The 17,867-nt window shown below is 59.7% G+C and overlaps 1 protein-coding gene across 1 annotated transcript; it reads right to left on the reverse strand.

Moving 5' to 3' along the window:
- Positions 1 to 1,675: 1,675 nt before the first annotated feature.
- Positions 1,676 to 17,768, reverse strand: ZNF653 (zinc finger protein 653). Its single transcript, XM_032884088.1, has 9 exons — positions 17,470 to 17,768; positions 10,841 to 10,884; positions 8,568 to 8,783; positions 4,716 to 5,333; positions 4,380 to 4,560; positions 4,167 to 4,278; positions 2,978 to 3,092; positions 2,309 to 2,408; positions 1,676 to 2,111 (listed from the first exon to the last, which is right to left on the reverse strand). Exons 1-9 carry the CDS (start codon positions 17,766 to 17,768, stop codon positions 1,934 to 1,936), a joined length of 1,863 nt encoding a protein of 620 aa, XP_032739979.1. The 3' UTR covers positions 1,676 to 1,933.
- Positions 17,769 to 17,867: the final 99 nt, after the last annotated feature.

Here is a 17,867-nt window from a genome sequence, read left to right on the forward strand (position 1 = left end):
GGAATCTGGCTCCTCTCTTAGGCAATAGCGGTTGACGCAGCCTCCTTCGGTGCGCGGGCTCAAGGGCACATTTACGTCGGGACGGCTATCAGGCAGGAGAAGTGTTCTCACTAGGGCAGGGTCGCTTTCGACTGAGACTTCAGCACCACAGACAGCGGCCCGACGGTCTGGCCGAGGGCGCTACGGGATGCTTAGCGCGGGGCCCCTAATCCGGGAGTCACAGCCTCCACCCTACCCTCGTCCCTGCACGCCCTTTTAGGTTCCAGACTGTCCGAGAATGCCATCAAACCCAGCGAGGAGAACCTAATTTGACCAATCAGGGACTGTCTTCGAGAGAACCAATTGCGGGAGGATGCCCTCGAGATTGAACCAATGAGACGGCGCTCAGCAGAGAGCCCTGCCACGCTGGATGGAGAGAACAGGCCAATCACAGTGGCCCGCGCAATCTGGGCGGTGGCGTTGCAGGTCCCTGGTGGCCCTCTCTTGGGTTTGCCGGGGCGACCTGGGCTGCCGACCCTAGAGACCCCGAGCGAAGGCTTGTTCCCACCCCGTGTTCCTCCCGGCTCCTATCGGATTGCAAACTGTGCCTGTGCCGGGAGGGGAGCTCCTTCTGGGCGCGCGGACCCGGCTGCGGTTTCCATGGCAACTGTTGGGTCTGGATGTTCGAGGATAGCGAAGGGGACTGAGCCCTGGGAGATTTGGGGAGCTCGTGTGGGTGGCCCCAGCGGCCGGACTTGCTCATACTCGCCGACACTTCCATCCCTGGTTGGGATAACCCCTGGTCCAAAGTGTAAAATGAAGCCTAGCTGCGGCCCCGCCCCCACGGGCTGGTGAGGAGCCAAGGGACCAATCTGCCCGTGGCGCCACTGGGCTCCCTCGGGCACGTGCCCGGGCTCGCGGATGCGGTCCCCGGGGTCACGTGGTTGCAGCCACCAGAGCCCACGCAGCTTGCGCGCCACCTGGCGGCCGCCGGCCTCGTATCGCTCCCCGCTTCTCTTGCTAGCGACCAGCAGGAGGCGGCGGCGGCCTCAGCATCCTCCTCTGGGAAATGGGGCCAGGGCAGCCGCCCCGTCGCTGCCAACTTCCCTCCCCACCGCGGCTTCCTGTTCCAGGAACAAGCCGAGCCGTTCTACCTCGGGGTTTTGGCACTGGCTGTTCCTTCGCCCTGGGATTTGCCTCCTCCAGCTTTCTTCAGGGACGGAACCTCTTTGTCATTCTGGTCTACACTCAAATGCCACCATCTCAGAGAGGACCGCCCTGACCACCGACTTAAACAGCCAGAAACTAACATCACTCTATTTCCTGCAGGGTGCTTGTCACAGCTGTAGACGTCTTACTTAGGGATCTACTGAACATCTCCCCAACCGGTCCCTGAGCTCCCTGATGGTGGAGAATGTGTGTTCCGTGGGGGGAATTAGGAGTTGGCATGAGGATCCTGAGTCTTGGGAGATGTCCAGTGGCGTCCCCAGGCTCCTAAACTCCCACCCGTGGGCCTGTGACAGGGAGTGTTGGGAGCTGCCAGGCCAGATAGCTGAGGCCTAGCAGAAGCTGTCAAGAAAAGGGCATCTTCTGGCCTGTAGGGTCATCACCGCCTGCCTTGGCCTTGCTCAGGAAGGGACGAAGATGGAGACGAGGGGCCCGTCCACCCCACTCCAATCATCCAGGCCTAGGGGAAGGGCGTCTCCTTTCTCGCTCTTTAATCTCGCTCTGCTCTCTTGACACAGTTCTAGCAGTGCAAGCCCCAGGCACCACCTCCAGAGATAGGGTGGGGTTGGGGGGGGACCAGCCCCGGGGGGCCCAGCCCTGGGGCAGGGCAGGGGCGCCTCCTTCCGGCCGGCGGTCCGGGAGGCCCCCGCGGCTGTCCGGGCCCCGGCAAGCCCGGGCATCGTGTCCGAGCGGACAAATAAATAGGGGCGATCAGTGGTTGGATGGGTCAGGCTGGCTTGTGGTCCGGGTGGCTTTTGAGCGTGTGAAACTTGACACTGTCCAGCTTCTCGAAGCGCTTCCCGCAGCGCTCGCACGTGAAGTTGTACTGCACCTCGGCCGTGTGCTTCTTCATGTGCCAGTTGAGCGAAGCGCGCTGTCGGCACTGGTAGCCACAGATCTCGCACCTGCCGGGAGGCGACACCGGGGGCGGGGTCAGACTGGGGTGGGGCCGCATTGGGGGCGGGGCCCAAGCTACTAGGACCCAGCCGGCCCGCCCCGCCCCCAACCCTAGGGGTGGACCCGCCCTCTGCGGATACAGGTCCAGACCTCCCCCCTCCCCCGCAGCCCCCCCATCAACCTCATGGGGAACCCTGTCACTCACTGCAAGGGCGTCTCGCCGGTGTGCGTGCGACGGTGTACCTCCAGGTGGTTCTTCCTCTTGAAGGACTTGCCGCAGGTTTCGCAGGTGAATTCACGGACACCTGGGGGAAATGCGGGGCTGAGCACGCCGCCGTCGGGGGCGGGGGCTGCTGGACGTCTCTGCCGCGCTGCCGAAACCGAGTTCCCTGGCGGGCTCCCGGCCCTCCGGGCGCAGGGACACCAGATCCCATAAACTCTGCAGACTCTAATTACGAGGGCGGTTAATACCGAGGGCAGCTCACGACCCCGGATAAGGCTCAGAGGCTGTAGGGGAAGGCTCCGGGGCAGAGCGGAAATGTGAGCTCGGCTTCCCGGGAGGCACCAAATGCAAACTGTCAAGCCAAAGTGGGTCTGAATTTGACCCCAATATTTGAACTTCGGGGCGACTTCACATAAAAATCCAAGGTTCCCACCTCTTGAAAAATCTGAAGCCGTCCCTTCCCGCTGGATACAGGCACCACAGCTACCCACGGAGTCAGCAGCCAGCGCCCTGGGGGTCAGTCCCAGGGAGGGGGGCAGTCCTATGCCTGGGGACCCAGTGCTCCTCGGGGTTTCAGCCCGCCTGCCCCCGCCCTAGATCCAAGGCCCATGACCCTGTGCCCCTTGCTGCCGGCGCCACCGGGGGCCTGACCTGAATGAATGATCATGTGTCGCCGCAGGTGGTTGGATAAATAGAACTTCTTGCCACAGCCAGGGTGTGGACACACCTTGGTCTTCCCTTTCCGATGTACCAGATTGACATGGTTCTGCAGGCAAGAGGGGCAGGAGTGGGGCTGTGGGTGCCATGGGCCCACCTCCAGGGTTATCCACGGTGGGGACAGACAAGCGTAGCTGGGAGGCAGGCTGGGGCCAGCCTTTCTGGGGGAGCCAAGAGAGGGGCCCTTGCCCTTGCCCTTGCAAGGGCCTCCTGGCTCTGAGCAAAGGCTCAGGGACACAACTGGGATCAGCCACAGCTTTCTTGGGCACCGCCGACAGCCAGGGCCTGGGCTGGGGCATCAGGCAGCCTCGTCATAACCTTGAGGTGGGGCCCTGCTATTGGCCCGGTTTTATGGATGGGGAGATGAGGCTCCAGGGGCAGAGCGTTTGGCCCATCTCACGGGTGGGCAGTGGAAGGCTTGGCCTGGGTTCCAGGGCTCTCAGTCCCGAGGCAGGCTTTGCCATGGAGCTGTGCTGCGCCCGCAGTCCAGGCGGGCAGGCCCCTCAGTCATTCTTTTGTTCTTTTATTCTTCCACTCACCAGCACGTCTGTAGTTCTAGGGCCCAGCGCTAGGCCCGGCACCCGACAGATGCTCAACACAATGCTGGAAAATGAGACCAGGCGAATTCAAAGGCCTACTGGTGCCACCATAGGTGGGAATGTGGCAGGACAGTCTCTGCCCTTGGGGCATCCCATCCAGGCTCCTGGGGACAAACTACAGGGACGTCCTGATTGTGTTGTGACCTGGGGCTTGCAGACCCCTCTAGACCTGGGGGGGCTAGGGGGACTTCCTGGTGGAGGGGCCTCCAGAGCCAAGCCCGGAGAAGAAGCATCCGGAGCCAAGAAGGTGGCTGGGGCAAAAGCAGGCTGAGTCCAGGCTGACTAGAAGGCAGGACAAAGGCACTGGAGAGCAAGAAGGGGAGGCAGTGAGGTGACACCTGGCACCCTGTGGCCAAGGAGGGGTTAGTGAGAAGCTACTGAGAGGTGGGCATGTGGGAGGCAGGCCAGTGGCACCTGGTGGGGCCAAGTGGGGCCATCCGTGAGCCACACTGCCCAGACGCCTGCACACAGGCAGCGGGAAAAGGAAGCAGGCCCTGCTCAGCCTGCTGGGCCAGTGGTCTCACCTGGAAACTGCTGAGGGCCACGTAGACCTGGCTGCAGCCCTCGTAGGGGCAGTGGAACATCTCCAGCAGACCGTCGGCGTCCATCACCCGAGTCCGCTTGCTGCGCCGCCTCCTGGAGGGGAAGGGGCCCATGGCATCAGGGGTGTCACACCAGGCTGGCTGTGGGCCCGTGGGCTGCTCCTCGTCCCAGCCCCCCGCTGCCCAGGCACCCACTTCTCAGGCTCCTTGGGGATCTCGTAGATGATGGCCGACATGTCACTGCCGTCCAGCTCCTCCCCGTCCACCTCTGCTTCCGGTTCCGTGCTCTCAGGTACCGTCGCCGCCAGCTCCGCCAGCTCTGGGGCCACAGGCTCCTCCTTCTCCTCCTTCTTAAGCATGTACAAGTCCTCCTTCTCTACGGGGGCAGACACGGGGTGGGTGTCTGTGGAGGGGACTTGCGTGGTGAAGCTGGCTCCAGGGCCATCCCTCCCTCCCTCCACCCCAACCCCTGCCAGAGACCCCAGCAGCCCTCCCTGGACCGGCACGGCCCCCCTCCTGGCCCCGCCAGACCTTTCTTGGTCTCGATGCCTGCCAAGGCGGCAGGGTCTGTGGTGCTGGGCTGGCTGCCCTCAGGCTCCGTCTGGGTGTAGGCCGCCACGCCCTCCATCACCGCGCAGGGCACCTCATCCCCCAGACCCCCAGTGGGGGCACCGCTGCCTGCTGCCACGTTGAGGTGGATGCCCTCGGCTGTGAGGGCATCGTAGCCGGGGCCGGCGATGATGATCACCTGTGAGCCAGGCACCATGCCCGGCATGGGACAGCTGGCGACCACCTCGCCCAGTGCCTCCTGGGGCATGTTCTCAAAGAGGGTGCCGGGACCCGGGCCCACTTGTACGGGCACCGGCACGCACACCACCGTCTCCAGGGCCTCAGGCCCGCTGCCTGCTGGGTTGGGGCACAGCGGGGTGCCCTGCTCAGCCACGCTCTCCACGTGGTGGACGTCGAAGGGGATGTGCACGCCTTCCTGCGTGATGAGCCCACTGCTGTCTGCCGGGCTGGTGGGGGTGACCGCCGCCACTGCCGCCGCTGCTGCCACCTTAGCCGACTGGCCCTCAGGGGGCTCCTCGGAGTCGGAGCCCGAGCCAGAGCTGGAAGAGTCGGAGCTGCCAGCCGCCAGGCCATTGCCCACTGTGGTGACAGAGGAAAGGGGATGGTCACGATAGCAACAGTGGCGGCAACAGTATCTGTCAAGGGCTTACTGGGGGCTGGGCACGGTTACCCCCTCAGAGCCACAAACCCCTCTCATTTCTCAGTCCCCCTTGTGCCCCAACCACCCCTGCTCCTCAGAGACGCTTTCCTCCCTCAGCCTCAGACCCGAATTCTGGGTGTCTGGCCCCTCTCTGGTGGCCCTATGGGGTCAGGCTTGGGCTGAGAGACTCCCCGCCCCCCCACCCCCACTAATCATATGTCTTTGGTGACCAGCCCCCCTCCTGAAGCTGTCTAGGGGACCCTGCCTGAGTAACCGAGATTAGCACAGACTCAGGTGTGTTCCAAAGGGGCCCCTTATGAAAGGGGCTTGTGACGAACAAGGAAGAACACTCCCATTACTCAGGAAATTCCAAGGGTTTTAGGAGCTCTGTGCCAGGAACCAGGGAGAGAGGTCAAATGCAGATTTTCATTACACTGCCCTCACCCATACCCCATGTCTCCATGTGGACAGCTTCGGCCTGGACCTCCTGTAGGGCTGGGGATTCTTACCTCCCACTGCCTCTTCTGCTGCCCCCAGGGTGGGTCTCACAGCCACCTGAGAGTCCACTCAGTAATTCTGGGCTCTGAATCTTCCCTAAGGAAAAGCCCACACCCTTCGCAGACATCCCTGTCTCAGGGGTTGATGGCGGCTCTATCCTTCCAGGTGCTCAGGCCAAACCAAGTCCGAGGACTGGCCCTGACTTCTCTTTCTCTCACAGCCACTTTCAGTTTGTCAGCAAACCCCATTGGCACTACATCCTTGTATTTAGGGATACTAGGCAGGCTCCGGCCTCAGGCCCTTTGCACTTGCTGTTTGTTCTGCCTGAACACTCTTCTCTCAGACACCTACAGGGGCTTTCTCCCTCACCTCCATCAGACCTTTTCCTAAAATGCTATTCATTCATGGAAGCCTCTGACCCTCTTATCTAAGATAGCATTCTTTCTCTCCTTAATTTTCCTCCGAAATACCACCCTCTGCTATACTCTAGATTTTAATTGTTTATCTTGTTTCCTCTCTGCTTCCCCTCTAGATCATAAGCTCCACAAGGATGGGGGGCCATGGGCACAGGCCCCAGGGCCCAGAAGGCCGCCTGGTGCACACTGAGCAAATGGTTGTAAAAACGAATGAATCTCAGCCTGATGTTGTGATGGAGGTCAACGAGACCAACATTTCGCCCAGGTTATTTCATGCTAAAGTCCACATATGGAGAGAAAAGGGGACAGAAAAATCAAGGGCTGACCCTCAGTTACATACTCATGACAGACTCAGGGTACACTGTCTGGAGACCGCGCGTCCTACCCTCCCAGAAGGTCACACGGGGCACACAGACTCTGGGGCCAGACTTCGGGGCTGGGATCTTGGTGCTCCCCCCACCAGCTGTGTGATGTGGGGGCCTTATATAACCTCTCTGGGCCTGAGGATAAGTTGGTACCTTCCCCAGGGGCTGTTTTGAGTAATGAGGAAATATGTGTAAAGGGCCTAGGATAGTACTAGGCTCTGAGTAAGCACCCTACCAATGTTTTCTATTATTATTCTTATCGTAATGTCCCATCCCTGACTCAAGGCCCCCAGATGGCAGCAGGGGTGGGGTAGGGGGATCGGCCCCTCCTTGTAACACCCTGTAATCTGCAGGGTGAGTTGAGTCCCTGGGCTCCACTGTGAGGCAGGGGGGCAGTCACCCAGTGCGCTGCGGGGGGACAGCCTGGGGGTTCGCCTGCCTCCCCAGCTATAGCTTCGGACTGTGAGGGGCCAGACTGTGCTTCTTACCAGGTGATCATGGCCTGAACCACAGAAATGGCCTCTCACAGTGCCGGCAGGAGGTGCTCCTACTTCATGAGAAGCAGGCACCCCAGGCAGAGAGCTGATAAGGGAGCTGCTGAGGGAACCGGGCTGGGACAGGGGACACAGCCCCTCCCTCTCCCAGCAGCCGCAGCAGAACCCCCCAACTGTTTAACCCAGCGCGTTCGCTCCTGAGAGCCAGATCCCCCAGCCACTGGTGTCACAGTTGGGTGGGGGTGCAAGGGGGCTCCTCTTGGTGCCATCCCCAGCCCAGCGGACCCATCACCAGAAGGGTCAGTCACAGTTCGTCCCAGGGCCTTGGTTTGCCCTACTGTAGCCAAGGGGGGCTGACAGAAGAGCTGTAGGGAAGACTCAGGGTGGGTTGAGTTGGCGGGGGGGGGGCAGTACCTGGAGCAGGGAGAGGACGGCCGAGGGGCGGGCTGCACGGTGGGCTGCGGCTGACACACATGGGATGGCCGTTGGCCGGGGGGCCCACCTGGAACAGCTCTCGCCCACGGCTTCCCCTCGGCCAGCTGGGATGCCACCTGCTCTGTGATTCCTGCCAGTGCAGGCTCAGCCCTGGCGACTGACCTCACCCTCGGCCCCGGCAGGGCACCTGGCAGCAGCCCCGTTGCTCCTTCTCGCAGCTGAAGCCGAGATCCTGAGGCCACCCGCGCGCCTCCTCTGCTCCCCCACCAGGGCCAACTGGGCCTCGGGAACTGAGTCCCTCCTGGTCCTGCTGCCTGGTCCTGCTGCTTGCTCAGGACATGTGACCCGCATGGGGTGGCAGACGAGGGGCAGGGGCAGAGCAGGGAGAGACAGATGGGGGAAAGGGAGTGGAGTGTGGGGGAGACAGAGAGATACTGGGGGGGCAGGGAGAAGGCAGGAGACAGAAGGCAGAGGATGAAACAGAAGAGTGAGCGAGGGAGGGGGAATGAAAGAGAGCTCATGAACAGAGAATGGGGAGGAAGGAGGAGTACAGGGCAGAGAGGGGAAGAGGATGAGGCTGGGAGAGACAACCCAGACCCGAAAGGGGAAGGGCCAGGGAAAACAGAGGAGGCAGAGGCCAGGAGAGCTGCCAAGCCTGAGAACGCCCAGCACCCACCCTCCCTCCAGCCATGGAGCCAGGTTTCCTGACCCACAGCCTGGCTGGCCTCAGGCACAGGTGGGCCAAGCTGTCACAGCTGTCCCTCTGGGAAATGGGGGCCACTGCCTCTCAGCCCCAGAAGGACTTGGAAGATGGCAGGCCAGCCTGCAGGTCCCAGGCGCTGTCCCTGGCTCAGCCAGCACCGGCCTCCCCGCTCCCGTTTCCAGGCCGAGGAGACCACGAGGGCAGGGAGTCCCGGGCGACGAGGCCCCAGAAGAGCCGTAGAGCCCTCGTCCCTCAGACCCACCTTTGTCACTGTCAGGGTCTGACTCACTGAGGGGCTTCAGGGGCGAGTGCAGGTCCTGGAAGTAGCGGTGGCCGGCCTCGCACTGCCACACGGCCGTGGTGTATAGGCCAAAGGTGGGGTCCAGCTCGGCCAGGTGCGGCTCGTACGGGCAGCGGTGCTTGTGGTCCTCGTACCAGATCACCACGTTCTTTAGGCAGTTCACGTTGCGTCGCCTCCCTGCACACACAGGGCGGGGCACGGGGTCAGGGACAGTGATCACCAGCCCCCCGCCCCCTCATCCAGAGCCCCAGGATGCCCTGGCCTTCTGGCTCCCCGGGTGGTGAGACACCTTCCTGCATCCTGTCCAGGCCTGTCCCCCGTCTGCAGATGAAGAAACAGGCTCTGCGAGGTGAGGTCTGCGCTGGTGAGAATGGAGACAGGCCACAGGGTCCTCACTGATAAGGGAAACCACATGAACCATGGAGCCTGACGTGTGATAGGTGGTCAGCGACTGCTTGCTATTAAGAGACTCTGGACCCAGACCCGCTGAGTCCCCTCTGCCCTCGTCTCTCTGCTCCTACATTTGTCCCACTACCAGTCTACTCGGTCTGCAGCAGAGGGCACCTGCTGCAAACGCTTGAGTCTGGCCATGCCCTCCTCAGCCCAGAAGCCACCAGGGCTCCTACCTGGCTGGGGGTAAAAGGCAAAGTCCTCCCCAGAGCCGCCAGGCCCTGCTCTGCCTTTCTCCTTCATCACTGCATCCCAGCCTCATGGCTTCCTCCCTGTTCCGGAAACTGCGCAGGGTACGGCCCTGCCTCAGGGCCTTTGCGCGGACTGTGTCCCCTTCCAGATGATGGCCTTGCCCTTTCCCCTTCACTCACGTCTTTCCTTCAGTCTGCCGTCCCCTCCCCAGTGTCCTTCTAGCTGACCTGACTTGCTCTTCTTTTTTTTCCAGGAAGTACCCAGATCCCATCTGTGTTTCTGTCTTCCCTGCTAGAGTGCCAGCTCCCCAAGGGCGGGGACACCTGTCTGTTGGTCCTCTTGTGTCCCCAGTGCCTATGCAGGGCCTGGCACATAGCAAGCATGGATGAGTTGATGCTTCAAGGAGGTGGGCCCAGTGGAGCCTGACTGTGGGGTTCAAACTCTGACTGCCACTTTGTAGCCAGGTGGATCCCGCTTCTCTGAACCTCAGCCGCCTCCTCCGGGCCAGGGGCGAGTACCCGTCCCCACTCCTGCGGGCTGCCAGAGGGCAGGCAGGGACGACATGGACAGGGCATGGGACAGGGCTGGGTACACTCTGAATGCTCAAGAAATGGAATCTGTGATTTGTCTAACGATGCTGGTCTTGCAGCCAACGGGGAGGAAACCGTCCTCCCGATCTTCCAGGTTGGAAGATGAGGAGGGTGCCCAGAAGGGTCCTGGGGCCTAGGGATGTTGTCTGGGGACTTCAACCCTGTGATGACCGTGGGGAAAACACGGACCCCGCCCCTAGCCGCCCCTCCAGACCGCACTTTTCTCCTTATCTCCCTCCTCACCCCTTTAGGACTTGGAGGCCACTGGCTTAGCTCAGCCCTCGCCTCTGACAACTGTGAGAAGGGGCGGGACTCACGGCCACCAGATGGCTGTTCCCGGACCACTGGCCCTTACCCTGCTGGACAAGGCCTGAGACCCACAGTGTGGGGGCTCAGAGGTTGCGGCCAGGGGGCAGGAGGGACGCACGGCAGGCCTCCACTCCGACTGCTCGTGCCCTGCTCCCCTCAGCCTGGCATGTGACACGGCTCTTAAGGCCCCCGCACAAGCTGTTCCCTCTGCCCTGTCCAGCTCTTCCCTGGGTGACTCCCATGCATCAGGCAGGACAGTGCAGGAGCTAAGGGGACTGCTCGGGTGACATGGGTGTGTACTCTGGCCTGGCCCCTTGCCAGCTGTGTGGCGTGGGGTGGGGACTTGGCCTTTTATGTATGAGATGGGGGGTGGGGTACCCCACTAGGCACAGCACAGGTGCCGGTCCCCTTCCTGCCCCTGTCCCCAACCCCTCCGCAGGCCCAGCTGGGTCAGGCCCTTCCTCTGGGCCCCCAGTGTACCTACTTCCCTGCCACGGCCCTGCTGGGCCTGTCCCTTGTCTTCCCCTGAGACCATGGGCTCTGGGAGGGCAGGGCTGGGTCTGGGCCGGTCCACTCAGCACTGTCCCATGCAGGCGCTCCACAGATGGGGCCTGACAATGAGTGAGGGAACGAACAACAAAGCCACTTGCTCCCAACACCCATCCCCTCCCTGCTGGCTGCACCCCCACTTACTTTTCTTCCGCTTTGGCTTTTTGGGGACTTGCTCCCAAGGCTTCCTGTAAGAGAGAGAGGCAGGGGGAGTGAACACAGGGCATGGCTGATGCTGAGCTAGTGACGGCACCCTGCTCCAAGGCCGAATTGTAGCTGTTGTCCTGTTTCCCCGGGGTCTGCATGTGGCCTCTCTCCTCCATGGACACCAGCCCTGGGACTGTGGTCTAGCATCACCATCCATTTCACCAAGTGGCAAAATGAGGCTGAGGAGTGAGGCTGCCTGCCCAGGGGCCTGTGGCCAGGGAATGGAGAACTCAGAAAAGGGTAACAGAAAATTAGTGTGGCAGGCAGAATTCTACACTGGCCCCATGATTCCTAACCCCGGGTCACACACTGTCTATAATCCTCTCCCCATGAGTGGGGCGGCCTGACAATATGCTGGGATACCGCTCCTGTACCTAGGTGACTTGGAATGAATTGGAAGGCAGCTTTCCAAGGTGGGCCTGGCCTAATCAGGGGAGCCCTTGAGTACGAGGATAGGAATGACCTATGAGGGACTGGGACCTGAGAACGGACTCTGGGAGCTGACAGCAATCCTGGAAGATGGCCTCAAGGCTGTGGGGACCTCAGCTGTACAATGCAGGGAGGGGAATGAATTCTGCAAATGCTCTAAGGGAGTATGGAAGCCGCTCCTTCCCTAGCTGAGCCTCTGGATAAAGACGCGGCCAGCTGAAAGCCTCGTTTCAGCCCTGTGAGACCTTGAGCAGAAGATCCAGCCTAAACATGCTAGAGTCCTCATCCACAGAAATGTGAGATAATTTGTGTGGTTTTAAGCCACTAGGTCCGTGGTTGTTTATTCCGTAACAAAAGAAAAAAAAAGGATATTCATGGATTCGGCCCTATACAGGGCCCAGCAGCTCCCACCCCTCAGGCTGGCTGAGATCCCTGCGGAGGCCGTCAGGCCAAGCCAGGAGGGCTGGCCCTGCTAAGGACCCTGCCCCTGGCCCTAACTGCAGGCTCTATGTGGGCCCCCACCCAAGATGCTGCCCCCTCCATCAGTGCCGCCCCTGCAGCCAGCTCGGGCCCACATGCTCTGGTCACCATGCCACCTGCTTCTGGGGCCTTCCCCACTTTGGCCGGAGCACAACACCCTGACCATGTGCCGACATGACAGAGGCCTCAGGGAGCCCAGGGCAAGGCTGGGCCTAAGCATTGGGGGCCCCCCAAGGATTTCCACCCCCAGATGGCCACCAGAACCACTAGGTGGGATTCTGACCCCGTACTGTGGCCCAGCACTGGCTCTACGTGTGCTGAGGGCAGGTGTTTTGGAGTTAGTCCTCCTGCATCCACTTGGGCTCCTTCTGCCTTCCTGACACCACGCTTCTGGATCTGCCCACCTGCTCTGGCTTCTTCCTCATCCTTCCTTTTTTTTTTTTTAATAAAATTTATTTATTTAAGTAATCTCTACACCGGGGTACCTGGGTGGCTCCGTGGGTTAAGCATCTGACTCTTGATCTCAGCTCTGGACTCAGGGGTATGAGATCGCTCAGCAGGGAGTCTGCTTAAGATTCTCCCTTTCCTCTCTCTCTCCTCCTTCTGCCCCTCCCCCCACTTGCACTCTCTCTCTCTCGCCCTCAAATAAATAAAAAAATCTTAAAAAAATAATCTCTGCACCCAATGTGGGGCTTGAACTCATGAGCCCAAGATGAAGGGTCGCGTGCTCTTCCAACTGAACCAGCCAGATGCCCCTCATCCTTCCTTTTCTACGCTGCAGCAGGAGGCCCTGAGACCCTGGGTGACCTTGTCTCCCCATGCTCAGTTCCCCATCTGTAGCATGGGATCATAACCGTCCCTTCCTTGTGGGCCTGGCATGAGGTTATATGCACAGCAAGAGCTTGGCGCGGCCCCGGGGGACTTAGTAACTGCTCAGCAAGTGGTAGAGATGATCATTGCGATTACCGATGTTCTCACAGAGCCTGGCCCTGGAACGCTGGCCTCCCTGCTATGGCCCAGACGGTGCTTTCCACACAAATCATCCTGACAGGCAGTTCAGGGTCTCTTGTCAGCTTCACCATCTACCCCACCTGTCCAGGCTGATGACACCTGTCCTGGGACTGCACCCCGAGTCTGGTCCCAAGACAGTTCCCCAGGCTCCTCTGTCCCTGGCTCTGCCCTTGTCCAGGTCTCTGGCCACCCCCATCCCAGATGCCGCCATCCCCTCCCACAGCTCTCTCCTTCCCTCCGAGGGGCAGGCTGGCCAAGTCCAAACACCCGCGGCTGCCTCTGTGCACTCAGAGTCTTGCCGTGACTGGGAACGGCGCTTGGTGCTGGGGACGGGCTGGGTGCCAGTCAGATCCAAGTTCAAGTCTCGTCTCTGCTCTTGACTAGCTGTGTGACCTTGAGCAGGTCTTGTTCCCTCTGAGCCTCAGTGTCCTCATCTGGGAAGTGGGGAAAACAGCAGTGCCTCCCACACGGAGTCGCTGTGGCGATTAAATGAGGCCAGACCTCAAACCGCCTTCCCTCCCCCTGCCCACTTCTCCAGGTTCCAGCCCTTACACGTCGCCCTGTTTGAGGACAGCAGCTGCTGGGGCTTCCTTGGGGCTCTGCTTTCCCCGCAGTGGCCAGCCCCCAAAGGGTGCCCAGGAGCTCTCCTTCGCTCTCCTCTGCCATTTGCTTTCACGCTCAACTCCCTCATCCCCGCCAAGTGTCCCAACACACCATCAAGTCCTACCCTGGATTTAAATAATCTGGAGCCTCTTCCCTGCCAAGTCCTGCCCATTCCTCTCCCCAGTCCCTTCGAGCTGTCTATACGTGTGTGCAGTCTTCCCGTCTTCTCCTGCGTCTCTCTTGAGCCCCTCGAGTCAGGGTCTTCTCCACCACAAACTGTCCCGTTCCAGACCCCGGGGGTGGCTGCCTCCCTTGGCCCAGCAGTGTTAGACCACAGATCCTTCCCTCGGCCTCCAGGACCCTGGCCCAGGGAGTTCTCCACCAGCCTCCTGGGTGCTGCTTCTCCCTCGTCTCCCTGACTTCCCTAATCACAGAGAGCGAGTGCCGGGCTCAGACCTGTGTGTGTACCTGCGCCCCCTTAGCAACCTCCAGCACCGTACCATCACTGGCCTGGTGACCCCCAAACCCGGATCTCCCACCTGGACCTCTCCTAACCACACCGCCACCAGCACGCCTCCCCAATACTACATGAAGGGGTCTCCCAGACATCTCACACGTGAGCTGTTGTATTGTCCCCTGACCTGTCCCTTCTCTGTTACCGGCCCCTGCAAACTTCCAGGTGCTCAAGTCCAAACCTGGGGGTGTCGTTTCTCATATCCACACCCATCAGCAAACCCTGCTGGCCCTGATTTCAGCCACTTCTCCCCACTTCTGCACGGCCCCGCCTCACTCACCTGGATTGGTGCAGTCAGCTCCCTCCCGGTCTGCCAGCTCTGGCCCTCCCCTCCCGGAGCCTCAACATTGGAGTCCGGGTGCTTTTTCTGATTTTCTTGTTAACATTTTAAAATGTAAAACGAAAAACTCAAACACATACAAAGCTAGAGAGAAGAGTGAACCTCCTAGAGACCATCACCAGCATCAAAGACTGCCAGCTCTTAGTCAACCTCGTTTCAGTGCAACCCTCACCCAATCCTCCTGCCACACATACCCTGGAGAGTGCTTCTGTTAAAATATAAGCCAGGTATGGGACCCCTCTGTCTGAAATTCTGTACTTAAAAAAAGCAAAGAAAAAAAATATTATCAGGCCTCCCACTTAACTGGGAGGAAAAACCAGAGTCCTCCACGCAGTCTATAAGTTCCTGTCACCTTCCTGTCCTTGTCTTTTCCCAGTCTTCACCCTTTCATTGTGCTCCAGCCACATGGGTCTCCTCACTGCCCCATGTACACACCAGGCTGGGTTCTGCCTCAGGGCCTTTGCACCTGCCACTCCTTCTTCTTCAACACTCTTCCTGCAGTTACCTGCATGGCTTTCCTGGCCTCCTTCAGGTCTATACCCCGGCTGCTATCCTCTCACTGCAGCCCACCCTAACACCCTATTTAAACCTCCAGCAGCCCCTCCTGATTCCTCTTTCCCTATTTCACTTTTTTTCTTTACATAGCCCCATCAATCTCTCACATGTAATTTATTCATGATCATAAATAACAGTAAATGTAAAGTAATACAGTGGACAAGCTTTTGCACAGTGGATAAGCCTCCGCCCTCTGGCCTCTAAAATGGCGACTCCATAAGTCAGTGACTTTCTGTGCTGTTTCCTGCTGCACCGCCAGCACTCACGCCAGTGCCTGGCACACAGTGGGTGCTGATGAAGCGTTCCCTAAACAAATGGGTACCGGAGACCCTGCTATTAGCCACTGTTTCCCTTTTCCCACGGGCTGCTAGGATGGTTCTGAGGCAAATTTATGGCCCATTCTCTGTTCCCACGTCTTGATGTCTTTTGAACCCCTCTGGTTGGGTTTTTAAATCACTATGCCACAAAACTGCCCTTGCCATGTCCCCTGTGACTTATGTTTCAATCCAATAGCACAGATCCTGGCCCCACCTTGTCCCTCCTTTTATCTTTTCTTTTTAAGTTTTATTTATTTGAGAGAGAGTGCAGGCACAAGCAGTGGGGAGGGGCAGAGGCAGAGGGAGAGGCAGGCTCCCCACCAAGCAGAGAGCTCAACACAGGCCTGATCCTGGGACCCCGAGATGACAACCAGAGCCGAAGGCAGACGCCCAACTTACTGAGCCACCCAGCACCTCTCCTTTCTCTTTTCATCCCACTTTTCATTTCTGTCTTCTGGTCCAAGTTGCACATAGTCTTGAACTGAAATCTTCCAGGGACAAGACAGGTACAGATAATTGAAGAGTTGAAATAAGTGACCCCCTATCTCTGGTCATGTCCATTTCCCACGGAGACCCCTCGTTCAGGGTTTGTATTTTCCCAATTACCCACGTGTCCTGGGGCCCGGTTATTGCCATGTATGGCCTGGGCTGTCTCAGTGTCCTGGCCCCAGTCTTGCAGGACTACACAAACTGAGCTTCTGAAAATACCACTTTCAGGGGCACTTGGGTGGCTCAGTGGGTTAAGCCTCTGCCTTTGGCTCAGGTCATGGTCTCGGGGTCCTTGGATCAAGCCCTGCATCGGGCTCTCTGCTCGGCGGGGAGCCTGCTTCCCCTCTTCTCTCTCTGTTAAATAAATAAATAAAATCTTTTTTAAAAAAATGAAAATACCACTTTCAGCTTAGGGACCTCCAGGAGCTCCCTCTGGCCAGTGGTTCTTAATTCCAGTTGCACAAAATGTCTCCCTGGCAGCTTTGCAGAAAAAAAGCAAAGGTCTGCAACTCTACCCAGATTAACTTCAGTAACTCCACTAATGTGTGTGTGTGTGGGTGCCTGGGTGGCTCAGTCAGTTAAGCATGCGACTATTGATTTCAGCTCAGGTCATAATCTCAGGGCTATAAGAGCTCCGCGACGGGTTCCATGCTGCACTGGGTGTGGAGCCTGCTTAAGATTCTTTCTCCTTCTCATTCTGCTCTCCCTTCACCCCCCACCATCCCCGCTTGCGCTGTCTAAAAAAAGGAAAAGAAACTCCAATAATGGAACACTAACTTGAGTTTTTTAAATGCCCAGCATTTCCTGATCTACTCTTGGGCATATAAGCTGGCCTGCCACCCCAGGGAGGCGGTGGTGCAATTCAGAAGGATCTGGTTGATCCTTGACCCTTAGAATCTCCCCCCAGAGGAACATGCCAATGTGCAATGTGTGCAAATAAAAACCAGGGCACAAGGAGGATACTGTCGCAGCATTGCAACAGAGGATAAATATCATCATAACAACTAATACTTGGGAGTGCTCACCTCGTGCCAACCACGTTCTAAGCCTTCTGCTGTATTTTAACTCATTTAATTGTCACGCCAACCTATTAGGCAGGAAGGGAAGAACTGCATCCACACTCCTCATTCTCAAGACTGAGACTCTTGCAAAGGCCTGCCTTCTCCTACCCGAGCAGCTAACTTGGGACTTCCTCTTCACCTGAGTCTCCATGGGCTAAGGTGTTCGCTCCCCAGGAGCCAAGAGGTTTAAAGGAACGCGATCTGGATCGAGAGGAGTCTTTCTATGTCTGAGGTGGAGGGTCGTGGGAATGGGGCCGCACAGAGCCCCAGATGGGAGTACCAGAACCTCACGAGGGACAGGGCTGCCTGGCCCAGTGTATCCAGTCACAGCCCCAGTCTGCACAGTAGGGGTTTTAGAGGATGAGGCATGTGAGATCCCAAGAACCAGCAAGGAAGAAGGGAAATTAAGGCCTCAGGAGGCGGGGCCGCCCCTCCAGGGACTAGGTAGTTAGAACGCTTGGAGGTGGGGCCGGCACTGGGATTGGGCAGCCAGGAATCTGGTGGGCGTGGCCAAGTGCTAAGAGGCGGGTCGAGAGGCTGGGCGCCTCCTAGGATTGGGCAGTTGGAAAGCCGGGAGGCGGGGCCGCGAGCCAGGCGCGTCCCAGGACCGGCGGTAGGAAACCCAGGCCTGCGGCCCGGCCACTGGGCGGGGCTCACAGGTGCCGGGGGCGGGGCCGTGGGCAGAGGGGGCGGGACCAGGCTCAGCGGGGATGGGGGCGTCTCCTCCCTCGCTCGCTCCCTCCCTCCCTCTGGCCGGGCCCCCTCACCCGTGGCGGCCGCTACGCTGGCCGCGCTCCAGCGAGATGAGATAGGCTGCGAGCTTGGCGTCGCTCCAGCCGCTGCGGCGCCGCAGGTCCACCCAGGGCCCGTGCGCCTCGCCCAGGTACACACGCCGCACGTCGTACTTCTTCCGGGACTCGAGCCGCCGCCGGGCTCGGTCGGACTCCGTGAGCCGCGGCCGACCCCGCGCCTTGCGTCCCGCCGCACCCTCCTCGGCCGCCGCCTCCCCGCCTGCGCCCCCCTCAGCCTCCGCCTCCGCCTCGGGCTCCGGCACCCGCTCCGCCATCCCCCCCTCCCTGGTTACCAACCTCCCCCGTTGTTAGGAGCCCGGCCGGAAGTGGCGCGCATCTTCCGCGCCGACGGGAAATTTCTCACGGACTTTCAC

Source organism: Lontra canadensis, unplaced genomic scaffold (genome assembly GCF_010015895.1).
Source record: "Lontra canadensis isolate GAN:19392208 unplaced genomic scaffold, GSC_riverotter_1.0 scaffold88, whole genome shotgun sequence".
In the NCBI taxonomy this organism is placed as follows: Eukaryota; Metazoa; Chordata; class Mammalia; order Carnivora; family Mustelidae; genus Lontra; species Lontra canadensis.

Excerpts from the sequence above, each read along its gene's own strand:
- ZNF653 (XM_032884088.1), bottom strand. The coding sequence starts at position 17,768 with ATGGCGGAGCGGGTGCCGGAGCCCGAGGCGGAGGCGGAGGCTGAGGGG. Across the intron at positions 10,885-17,469 it reads CAGCGTAGCGGCCGCCACGG|GAAGCCTTGGGAGCAAGTCC; the intron begins GTGAGGGGGCCC and ends TCTCTCTTACAG. Across the intron at positions 4,561-4,715 it reads AGGCATCGAGACCAAGAAAG|AGAAGGAGGACTTGTACATG; the intron begins GTCTGGCGGGGC and ends CTGCCCCCGTAG.